The sequence below is a fragment of the Trichomycterus rosablanca genome, chromosome 17 (assembly GCF_030014385.1).
Source record: "Trichomycterus rosablanca isolate fTriRos1 chromosome 17, fTriRos1.hap1, whole genome shotgun sequence".
Lineage (NCBI taxonomy): Eukaryota > Metazoa > Chordata > Actinopteri > Siluriformes > Trichomycteridae > Trichomycterus > Trichomycterus rosablanca.
Window position 1 is genome coordinate 8,090,164 of NC_086004.1, and position 15,785 is coordinate 8,105,948.

The 15,785-nt window shown below is 41.0% G+C and overlaps 1 protein-coding gene across 2 annotated transcripts in view; it reads left to right on the forward strand.

Moving 5' to 3' along the window:
• trip4 (thyroid hormone receptor interactor 4) overlaps positions 1 to 15,785 on the forward strand; it is a 95,858-nt gene that overhangs the window by 26,987 nt on the left and 53,086 nt on the right. For both annotated transcript variants that reach the window (XM_063012788.1, XM_063012789.1), the window contains exon 12: positions 13,237 to 13,339. In XM_063012788.1, coding sequence (XP_062868858.1) covers positions 13,237 to 13,339 — 103 coding nt within the window. The remainder of the gene's footprint in view (positions 1 to 13,236; positions 13,340 to 15,785) is intronic.

Genomic DNA, 15,785 nt, shown 5'->3' on the forward strand with positions numbered 1-15,785 from the left:
CACGCTAACGTCAACATAACATCTCCCTTCATGTACCGATAACGGTTAAATTTCCTGACAAGCCCGAACTTGCAAATAAAAACACTCGGTACAAGTTTATACAAGTTAAAAATCAGTAATATTTTATTTACGTTTGAAAATAACTCCATTAGTTTCTCCGCCCCGTCAGCCATGAATGCTGGGATTGTCTTGATCACTAAGGCAGCGTCGGATGCTCACTCGTTCTTGAGCCAAAATAACATTGAAATAATAAGATGCCTCAGAAGTGTGGATTTTAAGGCATCTAGGATTTCGTACAGCCTCGTTCTCGGGAGCGCGCACAGGATGACGTCAAATGCTGCCTATGTAGACAGCACACTAGCTTTTCGAACACACCCTATGTGTTGTCCAGTGGGTATTTGAGGAGCCCTGAGTAACAGCTGATGAGCTGGTCCGACATTATCATGTCCTCTACTCATCTGTCATTAGTTGCAGTCCCAGTAGTTTTTAAATGCGTTTTCCTGGTTCGGTCTGGACATGGCACTGATGGGTTGGTGCATAGGTGTTTTAAAATGACAAATGCAGCCTGGGCATAAAAAAAATAAGTAAAGCATCTAAGACAACTCCTGTCTTGTTTTGTCACGGCTGAAATCTGGCATCCCTGCAACTGCTGGCTGATGCTGGGTTTTTCCAAATGATCTGCTTAAAGTTTTGTCTGTCAACACAAGACAAGTGTACAAAAATATTAAACCTTTTCCTGATGCTTTCTGAAAGGGCATACTGGATTTTCACAATTTTCCTCCCAATCTAGTTGTATCCAATTATTTGATTGCTGATGTACTTGCTTCCCCTCTAGTGATGTTGACCTCCACTTCTGATTGTGGAGAGCCGTGACTAACACACGCCCCCTCCGACACGTGTAGCCTACTGAATCTTTTCACCTGCAAGTCATAAGACAGATTTATATTTGTCTCAGTCTCATGCATGGAGAGTCACGCACCGATCTCTATTATCCCCTGTCTTTGTGCAGGTGCTATCAATCAGCCAGCAGAGGTCGTAAATGTATCAGTTATGAGGAATCCCCTCCGACCCCCCTCTCTAAACAACAAGCCAATCATTGTTTGTGTAGGCGCCCAGCCTCCCGGTAGCACTACTGGAAGGTTTTTTGTGTCTACGATGTTAAATGTTGTTATCTTTTTGTAGGCATTAGAATTATTGTAACATAATTATGATGTGGAGTCAGAGTCCTGCTCCCATTATTCATTCATTTATTCATTTTCTTATCCACTTATCCAATTAGGGTCGCGGGGGGGTTGGGGGGGGGGGGATTCTGGAGCGTATACCAGCTTTTCAATGGGCGCAAGGCACACAGTAACACCCTGGATGGGACGCCATCGCAGGGCAGACACACACACACACACACACACACATACACACACACATACACACACCCATTCACAATTCAGTGTCTCCAGTTAACCTGACTGCATGTTTTTGGACTGTGGGAGGAAACCGGAGCTCCTGGAGGAAACCCACGCAGACACAGGGAGAACACGCAAGCTCCGCACAGAAAGGACCCGGACCGCCCCGCCTGGGGATCGAACCCAGGTCCTTCTTGCTGTGAGGCGACAGTGATACCCACCATGCTGCCTGCTCCCATTATTATTGATGAAAATATTAATTCACAATTTTCAGCAAAAATTGTCAGTAAAATAAAATTTAGCTTTAATGGTTTATTAGTTAAACATTTTGAATTTAAAACTAAAAGGGGGTCAATAAAATGCGTAATTGATCCCCTGCTAGCAGTTGTTTTGGTCAGTAGTGAGCCGTTTTAGCTCGGCCTAATTAACCGAGCCAGCGTGAAGTCCGCCGAGTGTTTGGGGAGTCCCGTTGAACTACTGCAGTGTAGCTCCACCGGCGCCATGTCCTCTACCCCACAAGTCCATCATTAGTGGCTATCCCATGAGTCCTCCCACTGTTAATGTGGCCGAGTGTGTCGTCCTCCACAGCTAGCGTGTTACAGCAGAAAGCAGTGAAGTGTCAGTCAACGCCTGGAACAAGCTGTGCGAGTTTCACCTCGTCAGCCACGGCATCAATCTTCGTGACAGGCTTGCAGAGTCCTGCTGGGCCGTAGTGTATAAAATCAACCTCCTTCTCTGAATTCTCATGTCCCTCTCAGCCATATCCAAACTCTTAGAACAGAGGGAAATGCCACTGCTTTTACACCCCTTACTGCTTCCTGTCTGGAACATGAGTCACGTATGTCAGAACAGAATATATATAGCTTCTTAATAATTTGGTTCTTGTTGAGCTCTGCCAAATTTGGAGGCACACAAAATCCACAATATTCATTTATGTGGTGGCTTTACAAGGCATTATCACAAAATTGGAAAAAATAATTATATACAACCCCAAATCAGAAAAAGTTGGGACAGCATGGAAAATGTAAATAATAAAAAACACAGAGTTTCTTATATTGACTTTTATTTGATTTCAGACAGAATAAATTCTAATGCCCATTCTTCCTGCAAACACGTCTTAAGATGTGCAACAGTACGGGGTTATTGCATTTTTCATTTCAAAATTCTCCACACATTCTCTATTGGGGACAGGTCAGGACTGCAGGCAGGCCAGTCCAGTACTCGTACCCTCTTCAACCACAGCCATGCCTTTGTAATGTGTGCAGCATGTGATTTTGCAATTTGTCTTGTTGAAAAATGCATGGACGTCCCTGGAAAAGATGACGTCTTGAAGGCAGCATATGTTACTCTAAGATTTCAATGTACTTTTCTGCATTAATGCTGCCATCACAGAAGTGTAAATGACCTTTGCCAAGGGCACTGACACACCCCATACCATGACAGACCTGACTTTTGGACTTGTTACTGATAACAGTCTGGATGGTCCTTTTCGTCTTTGGTCCGGACCATACACTGATTCATCTGACCACAATACACGTTTCTACTGTGTGATGGTCCATCCTAGATGCCTCAGAGCCCAGAGAAGTCATTTTCTCACACATTAGTTGACAAACTGGAGATCCTCTGATCATCTTTGCTGATCAAAGACTCAGCCTTTCCTGGATGCCGCTTTTGTACCAAACTATGATTACAATAACCTGTTTGAAATCACATCATTATTTAGTTTTTTCACCTCATTACCAGCCCTAAATTGCCCCCGTCCCAACTTCTTTTGAACGTGTTGCAGACCTGACGTGCAGGAATGGATGTTTATTATTAAATGAAATGAAGTTAAGCAGATAAAACATTAAATATCTCAGGTTCATCCTGTCTGCAATCAAATAAAAGTCAAAGTAAATGTAAGGAACACTGCATTTTTATTTTATTTGCATCTTCCATGCTGTCCCAGCTTTTTCTGATTTGGGGTTGTAAATAATATATCCTTAATTTGCTATAAGAAAGGACAAAGTAAACTAGGCTGGGGTTTTAGTCTCGTTTTTTATACCATTTAGCTTAAACTTGCTTTACTTGCTTAACACTTCCACATAAAATATATCATATCCCTAAACCTCTGTGTATTCTCAGTATGTATGGTAACGTAATGTATCTGTAGAACCTGTGTAATGCACTGTGTGTTATATTTAGAAGTGGCAACTTGGGAATATTGCAAATCACTAATATAAAAATGGACACAGGTCCTCAGCCCCCAGTATGGAAACATACAGGCCCTACTTTACTGTCAAGCGGAAACACGGCTTTAATTCCAGGTTTCCTAACGATAATGCAATTTACCCTGATCCTATTTTAGTTTTCTTTTGTAAGCAGAGACTTCTCTTGTCTTCGCCTCTCTCCCACCCTTGTTCTACTTAATGAGGTGAAAAAGGGGGGGTTGTAGATAGAAAGCATCCTGCCTCGACCACTCGCTCTCCCTTGTGTAGGGCTTTGTGGGAGCGACCAGCAGTTCACAGGGGGGCAACGGCTTCCAACCGAGCTGAATGAACACAGATGGGCCATGTTCCAGGGCGGCAATCAAAGCAAACATTCACCCTGGCCCAGTGACATGCTAATAAACACGGCTCTTATTTCGTGTCGGGGGTTCAGGGTAAAACCTTCCAATGGAATTATCTCTGGCTTTGTATTTTTGGGACATATTTATCGATGGAGACAGTGCTAGGTAATTCTAGACTAGGATAGATTTGCAGATGATGAGATTTATTTTGTTCAAATGTGAGGTTTCCGGCTAGCCTTTGATATCCAGATGGAGCTGGCTGGCTTTGATAATCCCAGAGGGAACACCGAGGGTTGCGATTTTCATCGGGTTTCATTGTCAGGCTCTTCAAAAGGCTGATGGCCTGCTTTGTCGTGTCTGGCAGCCTTGTTTTAAGAACAGCTCTGGATGTTATTTTTTGTCAATTATGTTAGTTTCACTCCGTCTGATCTCATAATCCACTTAAATGGAAAGCCACTTAATTTTTACTCAGAGGCTTAGAGAGGTACATCAGCTTTCACTGACTGTTCCGCATGGAACTCTTATTTCGTACGCGGCTGAACACTAGATTAACTTTAACAGCCATTTCTGACCGAGGGATCTTCATGCGTGACAGACCGAACCAGATGGAGAGTGAGAAAAATTCACAAGCACAGTAGGTTCTTGTGTTTAACATTTGCGTCTGACTACCTCTGAGGCAAGCTTGTTTTCTGAACGCTTGTGGGGTGTTCTGACTGAGCTGAGGTCATGTGCAGAGCTGAAACTGAGCAAAACTATGAACGGGGCCAGATCTCACCACCAAAATAAATGATCTCATGAAATCTCTTCTCATGGCTTTCTATTATTTACTCAACCAGAATCCAATGTGCCTGAAAGCATGTGAAATCTAAATCTGAATAGCACAATTCAGCCAACCAGTTGTGCTTCTTAAGAGTTACACAACATGTGTTTAGCCTGGTGGGTAGAGGTTTGGACTATGGCTCTGCCATGCTGCCACTGTTGGGCCCTTGAGCAAGGCCCTTAACCCTCTCTGCTCCAGGGGCGCCGTACAATAGCTGACCCTGTGCTCTGACCCCAGCTTCCAACAAAGCATTTCATTGTACTGTACACCTGTATATGTATATATGACAAATAAAGGCATTCTATTCATTGCCAAAAACCTACCTCTTTTCACCTCTATGTTCTCAGCAGAGGCTTATGCCCTTATTATAGCAGTAGAATATGCAAGACTAAAGAACAAACGCAACATTCTGATATGTACAGACTCCAAATCATTCCTTAAGGCACTAAACACCCCCATAGCCAAACACCCCACAATAACTTACAGATAAAGTTTGATATTATACTATGCTGGATATCAGGGAATGAAAAAGCTGACCAGTTCGCAGGAGGAATAACTCTACAAAAATCATTAACCTCAAACTTCCACCAGTGGACATCAAACCTCTTATAAACGACTACAATAAAAATAAGTGGCAACTTGAATGGAACACGCATACAAACAATAGACTACATGAGATTCACCTCAACGACAGGAATAAACCAAATACATTATTGAAAATGTACAGACCAAGTTATTACATTAGATGTAGAATAGACCATTCCAGATGGACACACCAACACTTAATACAAGGAGAAGACCCCAGACTTTGTGAAAATGTCAGACACCCATCACCATAAAACACATCCTGAATGAATGCCCAAAGCACAATGGAGAAAGGCAAAGACTACATATGCTTAATACAATAAAAGAAATGCTCAGCCAAGATAATCCAGAAATAATCCTCAAATTCCTCAATAATACAGTATAAGACTGAAAACATATATACTGTATAATACAAGACCAATAAAACCAGCATAAAACACAGTTTACTGCCATGAATATCATAAACGTGATAACATGGCATTATAAAACAAACAAACACTATATTGCCAAAAAGATGTGGACACCTGAGCATGAGCGTGTTGGGCATCCCATTTCAAATCCATGGCATTAACATGGAGTCCCCCCTCCTCCCCTCCTCTTTATGTCTATATTAGCCTTTAATGTTCAGGATTTTTACAGGATCTTGGTTTTTGTCTGTGTGATTTTGTGGCAATAACTTTGGGGTGGCCACAGAGAAATGCACTTAATATAATTGTAATAAAGGTGACCTAATGTAATACACTTAAGTAACAAACACTACAGTGTTTGTTTTGTAAATGTAAAAGTTCCTTATTAATTTACTTGATCATTGATGGGTTAAATAACCATTTCTGTAAATGTCGAGGGCTGTGAAGTTGGTATTACTCTTTTTTCAGAGAGAAAATGCTTTTTGTTCAGCATTTATACACTAGACGATTTTTCTATCTACCATGGAAACAAACAGCAGAAAGAGAGCGCTCATATATCCAGTAGCAATTTCTTTTTCATTATTAAGTGTCCCAGCTGGAATGCCAGCCAGGCGTTCTATTTCACTGTAGCTCCCATGTGGCCTTTAGCTTGCTGGAAATCACCTGCTCATTTTTTTATGTATTTTTCTTCCCAGCCTCATTCATACACTCTTCTGTTTACACACAAATGATGTTGCAGCATTTGCATGCAAACTGTGTGACCCTGGACTGAAACGTACATTGTCACAGCTGCTTATTTTCAAACCATTCAGTTCAGCAGTTCAGTCTTGTAGAGAAGATGTTCATTTCCTTTATTATTTAGATGAAAATCAAGTTCATTTGTTCATTTCCTTTATTATTTGGATGAAAATCAAGTGGTGGACAGAAGAAGAAATGTGATAGAGAGGAGACATTTAACTATTTAATTTGTTTTCTTTTTTTAATGCATTTTCTTCCTTTTCTCCCGATTTTTAGCACATCCAATTTTTACCCAATTGCGTTATGCTTCCTCTCTACTGGTGCTGACCCCTGCCCCCATTGAGGAGAGCGAACTGAAACACACCCCCTTCGACACGTGCGCAGTAGCCGACTGCATCTTTTCACCTGCACAAGGCGAGTTCATATGTGGATCAGCCTTGTGGATGGAGAGACACACCCTGATCAGCAATATTCCCCAACTCTGCACAGGTGCCATCAATCAGCTAGCAGAGGTCGTAATTGCACCAATTATGAGGAACTCTGGTCTGGCTCATCCCACCCTGAACAACAGCCAATCGTTGTTCATGTGGCCGCCCAGCCCAGCCAAATGGCAGAGCTGAGATTTGATACGATGTATTCGAAATCCCAGCCCTGGTATGCTAGTGTATTTTACCGCTGCTCCACCTGAGCGGCAGCCAGGAGTCTTTTGAAAAGAGTTGCAGGATGACCTGAAAGCAGCAGGAACAACAGTTACCCATGCTTGTTTCTACACCTGATAGAACAGACTGATTTAATACATTTCTTTGATTATTGTCCTTTTCTCATACCATTTGTAACAACATTTGTTTTACCACTGCTACACTTTCACACCTTTCATCTTTCACGATACATTGTCTGTACTTAAGTGTTCTGCCCTAGAATACGGTCAAAACTGACCATCGTCTACATTTATGCTAAATTTGTCTGTGTGCACAGCCTATCGACAATAAAGAAATTGGTGTATGGAGCCCGTTTCAGACTGGAGAGAGTCATACCAGAAAATAAACCTGTTACATAGTATGTTTGCCATGCATGAGTAAATTCCCACACCTGATTACCGTTACTCAAAAGGGTTCCTGTGCGGAGGGGCCCTTTAACAAGGTCGGCTGTTCTACTGAACAAAAACAAGCCCCAGCACCAGTGGAGAGCTATAAATAAATACATACATTTTAAATAGCTTTTCACCACTTGGTCTAAGAGAAGCTAATCTGTTTTCTCTTTTCCATTATGAACACTTACAGAATGATCACTTTTCTGATTTACTCGTTTAACATCTCATCTTCCCTCTTTTTTTATCTGCCTCCACACACAGCGCTCTGTCTGAATTAGGATGCTGGTGCCAATAAAGCCCTTTTTTATTTGAATGAGATTGAGAGCAGCCAAGCGGTCCCGGCTGCCACACAGCCCCATTAGCGATGCTCCACAGCACAGGAGATAGCTCTTCTTGCCTCCTAATTGCGGACATCAGCTAAAAAGCTGTGGCTTGCCGGAAGAAACAGGCGGTTGGATTCTTGTTTCTCCAGTCTGGTTAGGCTCTAAGCCACTCCTGTTTCAGGACACGGGTGGGCCGTGGCTCTCCGGTCCTGTCATGGTCTCCGGCAGAGGTTCACTTTCCTTCACCCTGGCGCGAGCGTGGATGACATAAATCTCTCATCTCTGTACTTTATTGCCGTGACACGCTGGCAGCTACCCAGGCCGTGCTGATAAATAATGTGCTTTCACTTATCTGGCACCTTGTCAGCAGATTGTTGTGGCTGCACAATTTGCTCGCTGCCATGTTTTTGAGTGAATGTCTTGTGTAAGTACGTGTGGTGCTGATGGAAACGCTTTTTATTTCAAGTGACCTGTGTTCAGTTTTGTTCAGGTTTGATCTGTTCTGTTATGTGTTTGGAGGGGTGAATGAAAATATGAAACATTGAAGTACTCACACATACATTTAAGGTAGTTAAATGTAGAGCTTTAAATAATTCAAATAATAACTCACAAACATTAACCATGACGATTGATAGTTTTAATTTTGTGTTTGAAACCTTTACAGTCACAATGTGCACAATATGGGAGCCTTAAAATTCAAGATAATTGAGACAAAAAGCAAAGTCTTTATGCCCGCAAGTCTACATTTTACGCAAGAGTATTAATTTACTAATTTATGTCAAATGCGTAGATACATTTGGATGCATATTTTCTATTTAATATCTCCTGGTACTTTTTTCTAGATTTTTCTAGATTTTTTTTTCTAGATTTTCTATATTGTTTGTAAAAAAAATATTTGTATTGTGTACATTATGTTTTTCTTTTGATATTTAGTACTAATGTGACCGGGCAGTTTTAAAAAAATAAAAATAAAAAATAAAAAGAAGCATTTCACTCCGTTATACCATGTATGACCAGTATATGACGAACTTTGATTTGATTTATTTATTTACAACCCCAAATCAGAAAAAGTTGGGACAGTATGGAAAATGCAAATAAAAAATGTTTTATCTGCTCAACTTCATTTCATTTGTTAATAAACCTCCATTCCTGCATTTCAGGCCTGCAACACATTCCAAAAAAAGTTGGGACGGGGGCAATTTAGGGCTAGTAATGAGGTGAAAAAATTAAATAATAATGTGATTCCAAACAGGTGATGTCAACAGGTGATTGTAATCATGGTTTGGTACAAAAGCAGCATCCAGGAAAGGCTGAGTCTTTGATCAGCAAAGATGATCAGAGGATCTCCAGTTTATCAACAAATGTGTGAGAAAATGATTAAAATGTTTAAAAACAATGAACCTCAAAGAAAGATTGGAAGGGATTTGCATATTTCTCCCTCTACAGTGCATAATATCATTAAACAATTCAAGGAATCAGGAGGAATTTCAGTGCGTAAAGGCCAAGGGCACAAGCTTAAGCTGAACGCCCGTGATCTTCGATCTGTCAGACGGCACTGCATCAAGAACCACCACTCAACAATAGCTGATATAACCACATGAGCAAGGGATTACTTTGGCAAACCTTTGTTAATCACTACAATACAGAGTTACATGCACAAATGCCACTTAAAATTTTACTTTGCAAAAAGAAGCCTCATGTTAACCATGTCCAGAAGCGGTGTCGACTTCTCTGGGCTCGGAGGAATCTAGGATGGACCTTCACACAATGGAAACGTGTATTGTGGTCAGATAAATCAGCATTCCAGGTTTTTTTTTTTTTTTTTTTGGAACAAACGGACGCCCTGTGCGCCAGACCAAAGACAAAAAGGACCATCCAGACTGTTATCAACAACAAGTCCAAAATCCAGGGTTGCAGGCCCGAAATGCACGAATGGATATTTATTAATAAATGAAATGAAGTTGAGCAGACAAAACATGAAATATCTCAGGTTCATCCTGTCTGCAATCAAATAAAAGTCAAAGTAAATGTAAGAAACTCTGTGTTTTTTAATTATTTGCATTTTCCATTCTGTCCCAACTTTTTCTGATTTGGAATTGTTTAGGTTTTAGGAACATCATGTTATTCATGATACAAGATTCATCAGTTCACAAGTTTAAGGGTGTGTTCGAAAAGCTAGTGTGCTGTCTACATAGGCAGCATTTTACGTCATCCTGTGCGCGCTCCCGAGAAGGAGGCTGTTCGAAATCCTAGATGCCTTAAAATCCTCACTACTGAGGTATCTTATTATTTCAATGTTATTTTGGCTCAAGAACGAGTGAGCTCCGACGCTGCCTTAGTGATCAAGACAATCCCAGCATTCATGGCTGACGGGGCGGAGAAACTAATGGAGTTATTTTCAAACGTAAATAAAATATTACTGATTTTTAACTTGTATAAACTTGTACCGAGTGTTTTTATTTGCAAGTTCGGGCTTGTCAGGAAATTTAACCGTTATCGGTACATGAAGAGAGATGCTATATTGACGTTAGCGTGCTGTGCTACCTCAGTTTGTTGGTTTTAATGGCGAGATGCTAAATGCTAAACGCGAAATGCTAAACCCGATGGAATCGCTGTCTAAGTAGTGCGTTCGAATAACCTGACTTATAAGTCACTGACTTATTAGAATCCTCTCTACTAAGTCAGCTGCCTATGTAGACAGTAAGACAGCAAGGCAGCTCCCTAGGTTTTCGAACACACCCTAAATGTCAAACACAGTCATGGACAATTTTGTATTTTCAATTCACCTCACTTGCATGTCTTTGGACTGTTGGAGGAAACTGGAGCTCCTGGAGAAAACCCACGCAGAAACATGCAAACTCCACACAGAAAGGACCTGGACCGCCCCACCTGGGGATAGAACCCAGGACCTTCTTGCTGTGAGGCGACAGTGCTACCCACTGAGCCACAAAAACAGCCCTACACAAAACCAACTCTGAATGTTTCTCACTTGGGTTTTTTCTTCTAGCACATTTGGATTTGTTAAACAACACATTTAGTCCTGCGTAGTTAAGTTTCACACGTTTTCCCTCCTCTCACATTAATAGCATTTTGATTTGAGATTAATACGCAGTATCAATCAAGTCAGCGGTTTATAGCAAATCAGGGGTCTGAGACAGAGGCACCAGATTCAATAAAAGGGAGGCTATAAAAGAATAGCCTATCTCTGTGTTGTTAAAGCCTGATGCTCTATTATTCTCCCTGAGCCATCGAGCAGTCTGTCACCCTTTAAATAGGCCTCAGCCTACACACACACACACACACACACACACACACACACACACACTGTGTGCTTTTGTTCTGTCTTTTTTTCCTGAATTTCTGCCAGCTCCCATTAACCTTATCAAACACAGTAAGTCCTTCAGCGCAGCTTATCTGCAGGCTAAGCAGAAATGCATAAAACACAGATTCCACTAATAAAATACTTACTTTAGTTGATACGCTAACATGCTGACAGCTGACGTATGTTTCCTCAGGCAAACATTGTAATAACTAAAGGGTTATGGGTACTTGACATGGATTTTTTTAAACAAACTCATTTTCATAAGGATTTTATCAAATTGTCCTTAACTGCTGGTGTTCACCAGATATCTTTTCTTTTTCTATTATTTTAGCATTTAAGCATTCAAGCTGTCCTGCGGTGTGACATCACATTACACCAAAATAAAAAGAATATTTAATAGTAATTTTAAATATAGATTTGTTGTATTTAAGGTTTAATGGTCCCTTTATGCAAACTATAATTAATATTTTTTATATGTATGTTATTTATAGCTGTTTTACAATTCCATTCTTTACTTGTAGCCTTTTTATCACTCACAGTAGTGGAACTAACTTATAAAATTATAATATTCTGATAATCCTTTATATAGTTTTTTTCTTTTGTAATTTGGGTGGCACAATGGCTCGGTGGGTAGCACTGTCGCCTCACAGCAAGAAGGTCCTGGGTTCCATCCCCAGGTGGGCGGTCTGGGTCCTTTCTGTGTGGAGTTTGCATGCTCTCCATGTGTGTGTGTGTATATATTGTATATAAATATATATATTATGCGTCTTTCTCCCATTTTTCTCCCAATTTTTTTTTGTGTAGTCAGTTTGTCTTCCGCTGCTGGGGATCCCTGTTTTTTATTTTATTTTTTTATTAATTAATTTTTTTTTTTTTTTTTTTGCAGTTAGGAGGGTATATTGCTGCTCACACCTCCTCCGACCCAAGCCCAGCCCTTAACGGAACCCTTTTTCACCTATGCACTCTGTACATGCGCCTCTATCCGCCAATCAGGGTCCTTACACAGCATTTGAAGACCCCGCCCACATATTCCGGTTATCCCTGCCTGCAGACACTGTGAATTATGCCCGCTAGATGGCACCCAGCCAACCGGTGGAAATGCCAAGTTTCGAACTGAGGAGTTCAGAATCTCGGTGCTGGTGTGCTAGCAGAATATCCCGCTGCGCCACCTGGGCACCCTGAAATGTTTATATTTTACACTTTTTTTTGTTTAACTGTCACACCACAGAAGATTTTGCATGTTTACCTTACAATAAAAAAATCTTTCATCTGAAAGTTACATTAAACATGTAACAAGCCCCACCACTGAGCAAGGCTCTTAACCCTCAATTGCTTAGACAATATACTGTCACAGTACTGTAAGTCGCTTTAGATAGAAAGTGTCTGCTAAATGCTGAAAATGTAAATGTAGGGCTGTGCTTAGGGAAGGTTCTCCCGTGAGATGTACAAACCACATTTCTGAAAAAGCTGGGACGTTTTGTTAGCAAAATTGCAGTAATGTATATCATCAGTTTTTTAGATTTTTAGTGTGTGTTGCAGGCATTAGACTGTACATTTGTCTGTATTTACAAAAGAATTATGCAGGACAATGAACGCATCTTTTTCTATAAACTCAGATTCACTTACATAAAGTAATAAAGTGCTCAGTTAGAATATTTGTGTGTGTTTTGTAATAATAGGTCACAACCTGATATAAGTGGCACTGTAATTTTTGTTGTAATTAATGTTGGACAGACTCATGTACAAATGGCTATATGAGAAAGTATGGTTTTTTTTTAGCTCCCTGTAAGAGAAGTGCAATCACAGCTCTCTCTGATAGCGCTAAGGAAATAAGATGACCCACATAGTTTCCCTGACAGATAAGATAGATGTCACCTCCTTCATGAAAGTGTCACTCAATTTTAAACCCTGCTGCGTCTTTTCTATCAATTACCACGCCGAAAACCCTTTCGTCCCCAAACCGGCCACATTGTGACTCTCTTTCTCTTTCTGTGTGTCTCCAGTATCCCCAGATCAGTGAGGAATCAAGCTCTCCATTCGTCTTCATTTGCACCAACCCTCAAGAGCTGCTGGTGAAATTTCCCATGAAAGGGAAGCACAAGATCTGTAAGTCTCCCCTGTGTTTTCATTTGATGAGTCGTTCGGATTCGACTCGATCCCACAAGCTGTTTTTGTTTTTTAGTGGCTATTCGTGTAAGCATGCTTGAAATCTTTAATTTGTACTACTGCTGAGGAACTGCCTAGGGGTGCAAGAAGGGGGGAGGGGGCTTAGCTGCACCCGTCTCAGGACGGATTGCAATCATAAGCATGTTATTTTACTAAAAATTACATAAAATAAGCTTGTTGCTTGTTTTTTGGTGGCCTTCCCTATCTCAGACACAGCCAACTGGCCGTGTTAGCCTAGCGGTTAAGGTACTGGATTGGAAGGTCACTGGTTCAAGCCCCCTATTGCCAGGTTGCCAGTGTTGAGCCCTTTTTTGAATAAAAGAGTCTGCTCAGGTGGTGCAGCGGGATATTCCGCTAGAATAGTTTGAATCTCGGCTCTGCCACCGGTCGGCTGGGCACCATCTAGGGGGCACAATTGGCAGTGCCTGCAGCAATAATAATTGACAATAATTGGCCACTGTGTCTGCTGGGTGGGATGACCGGACTAAGTGGGCAGGGTCCTCAAACGCTATGTAAGGACCCTGGTTAGCAGATAGAGGGATCTGTGCAGAAAGCATTGGCGAAAAGAAGGGGTCCGCTAGGACTGCACACAGGTCGGAGGAGGCGTGAGCAGCAATATACCCTCCTCGAATGCAATCAGGGATCCCCCAGCAGCAGATTGACTACGCTAAATGCATAAATAAATAGAAAAAAAGGAAATGTAGGCAGCTTCAGGTAGGTTTGTATTGGTGCAATATGTGGCAGAAGTAACTCACCTTATGTTGGTCTTATTTCTATTTCTGTATTTTGAGCTTCACCTGTCCAAATCCATGTGAAGTTAAGTACAGCATTATTCACACCACATTGACATCTGTTACCCTGCTACAGTGTTGTGTAAAATCAGCAGTGCTAGACATCCCATAGGATTATAAATAACTCATCACTCATCACAGTTTGCAATGTGCTTATAATACGGCTAGTAATACATGGCTATTATAATAAAGGCAAAAAACGAATCAGAACAATTTACGTACAATGTGCTTTTGGCCGGCAATGATTTCCTAGTTCAGGCAGTCGGCCAAAATAATAAAAAAATGGTAAGCACATAGTAAACTTGAAGTGCGTATATAGCTGATCTACTTTGTTAGAGATGATTATGTTTGGAGGACTTGGCCGTGAACCAAGCTATTACAGGCATAGTGCCCTTCAGCAAGGCACTTAATCCAAAGCCGGGCTGTTTGGCCGGGCCGGTGGCTGACATCTATAATTTAATTTGGGTGAAAGTGTCAGGTAAATTATGTAATAATACAGAGAGTGGTGTATTATCCTGTAACTGATTAGGTAAATGTGGCCCTTTAGATAACCTTTTGTGTGTGTGTGTGTGTGTGTGTGTGTGTGTGTGTGTGTGTGTGTGTGTGTTTTTTTATTAAACTCAGTTTAAATTCATGAACAATATTTTATGAAATAGAAAGTTAATGAGTTTATTTGAAATTTTTCTAGTTTTTTTTATTTAGGGTAAGACACTACAAATGAAAAGGTTTTTTAACAGTGTAGTTAGCTAACCTACAAGTGTCAACATTAATGTAGCCATCCTTGCTTTCCGTGCTTTGTTACTACAGCTACAGAGCAAGAATAGTGTAACTACAACAAAGCTAGAAACATTTATTTCCTCACTTTATCTAATTAGAAACATAATTTAAGCTGTCTAAAAAAATAAACCTACTGCTACTACTACTACTACTACCATTAATAAATATTACTATATACACTGATCAGCCATAACATTAAAACCACCTCTGTGTTTCTACACTCACTGTCCATGTTATCAGCTCCACTTACCATATAGAAACACTTTGTAGTTCTAACAATTACTGACTGTAGTCCATCTGTTTCTCTGCATGCTTTGTTAGCCCGCTTTAATGCTGTTCTTCAATGGTCAGGACCCCCACAGGACCACCACAGAGCAGGTATTATTTTGGTGGTGGATCATTTTCAGCACTGCAGTGACACTGACATGGTGGTTGTGTGTTAGTGTGTGTTGTGCTGGTATGAGTGGATCAGACACAGCAGCGCTGCTGGAGTTTTTAAATACTGTGTCCACTCACTGTCCACTCTATTAGACACTCCTACCTAGAAAGTCGGAGACGGTCACTCATCTATTGCTGCTGTTTGAGTTGGTCATCTTCTAGACCTTCATCAGTGGTCACAAGACCACAGATATTTTTGGTTGGTGGACTATTCTGTCCAGCAGTGACAGTGAGGTGTTTAAAAACTCCCAACAGCGCTGCTGTGTCTGATCCACTCATACCAGCACCATGTCAGTGTCACTGCAGTGCTGAGAATGATCCACCACCCAAATAATACCTGCTCTGTAGTGGTCCTGTGGGGGTCCTGACCATTGAAGAAC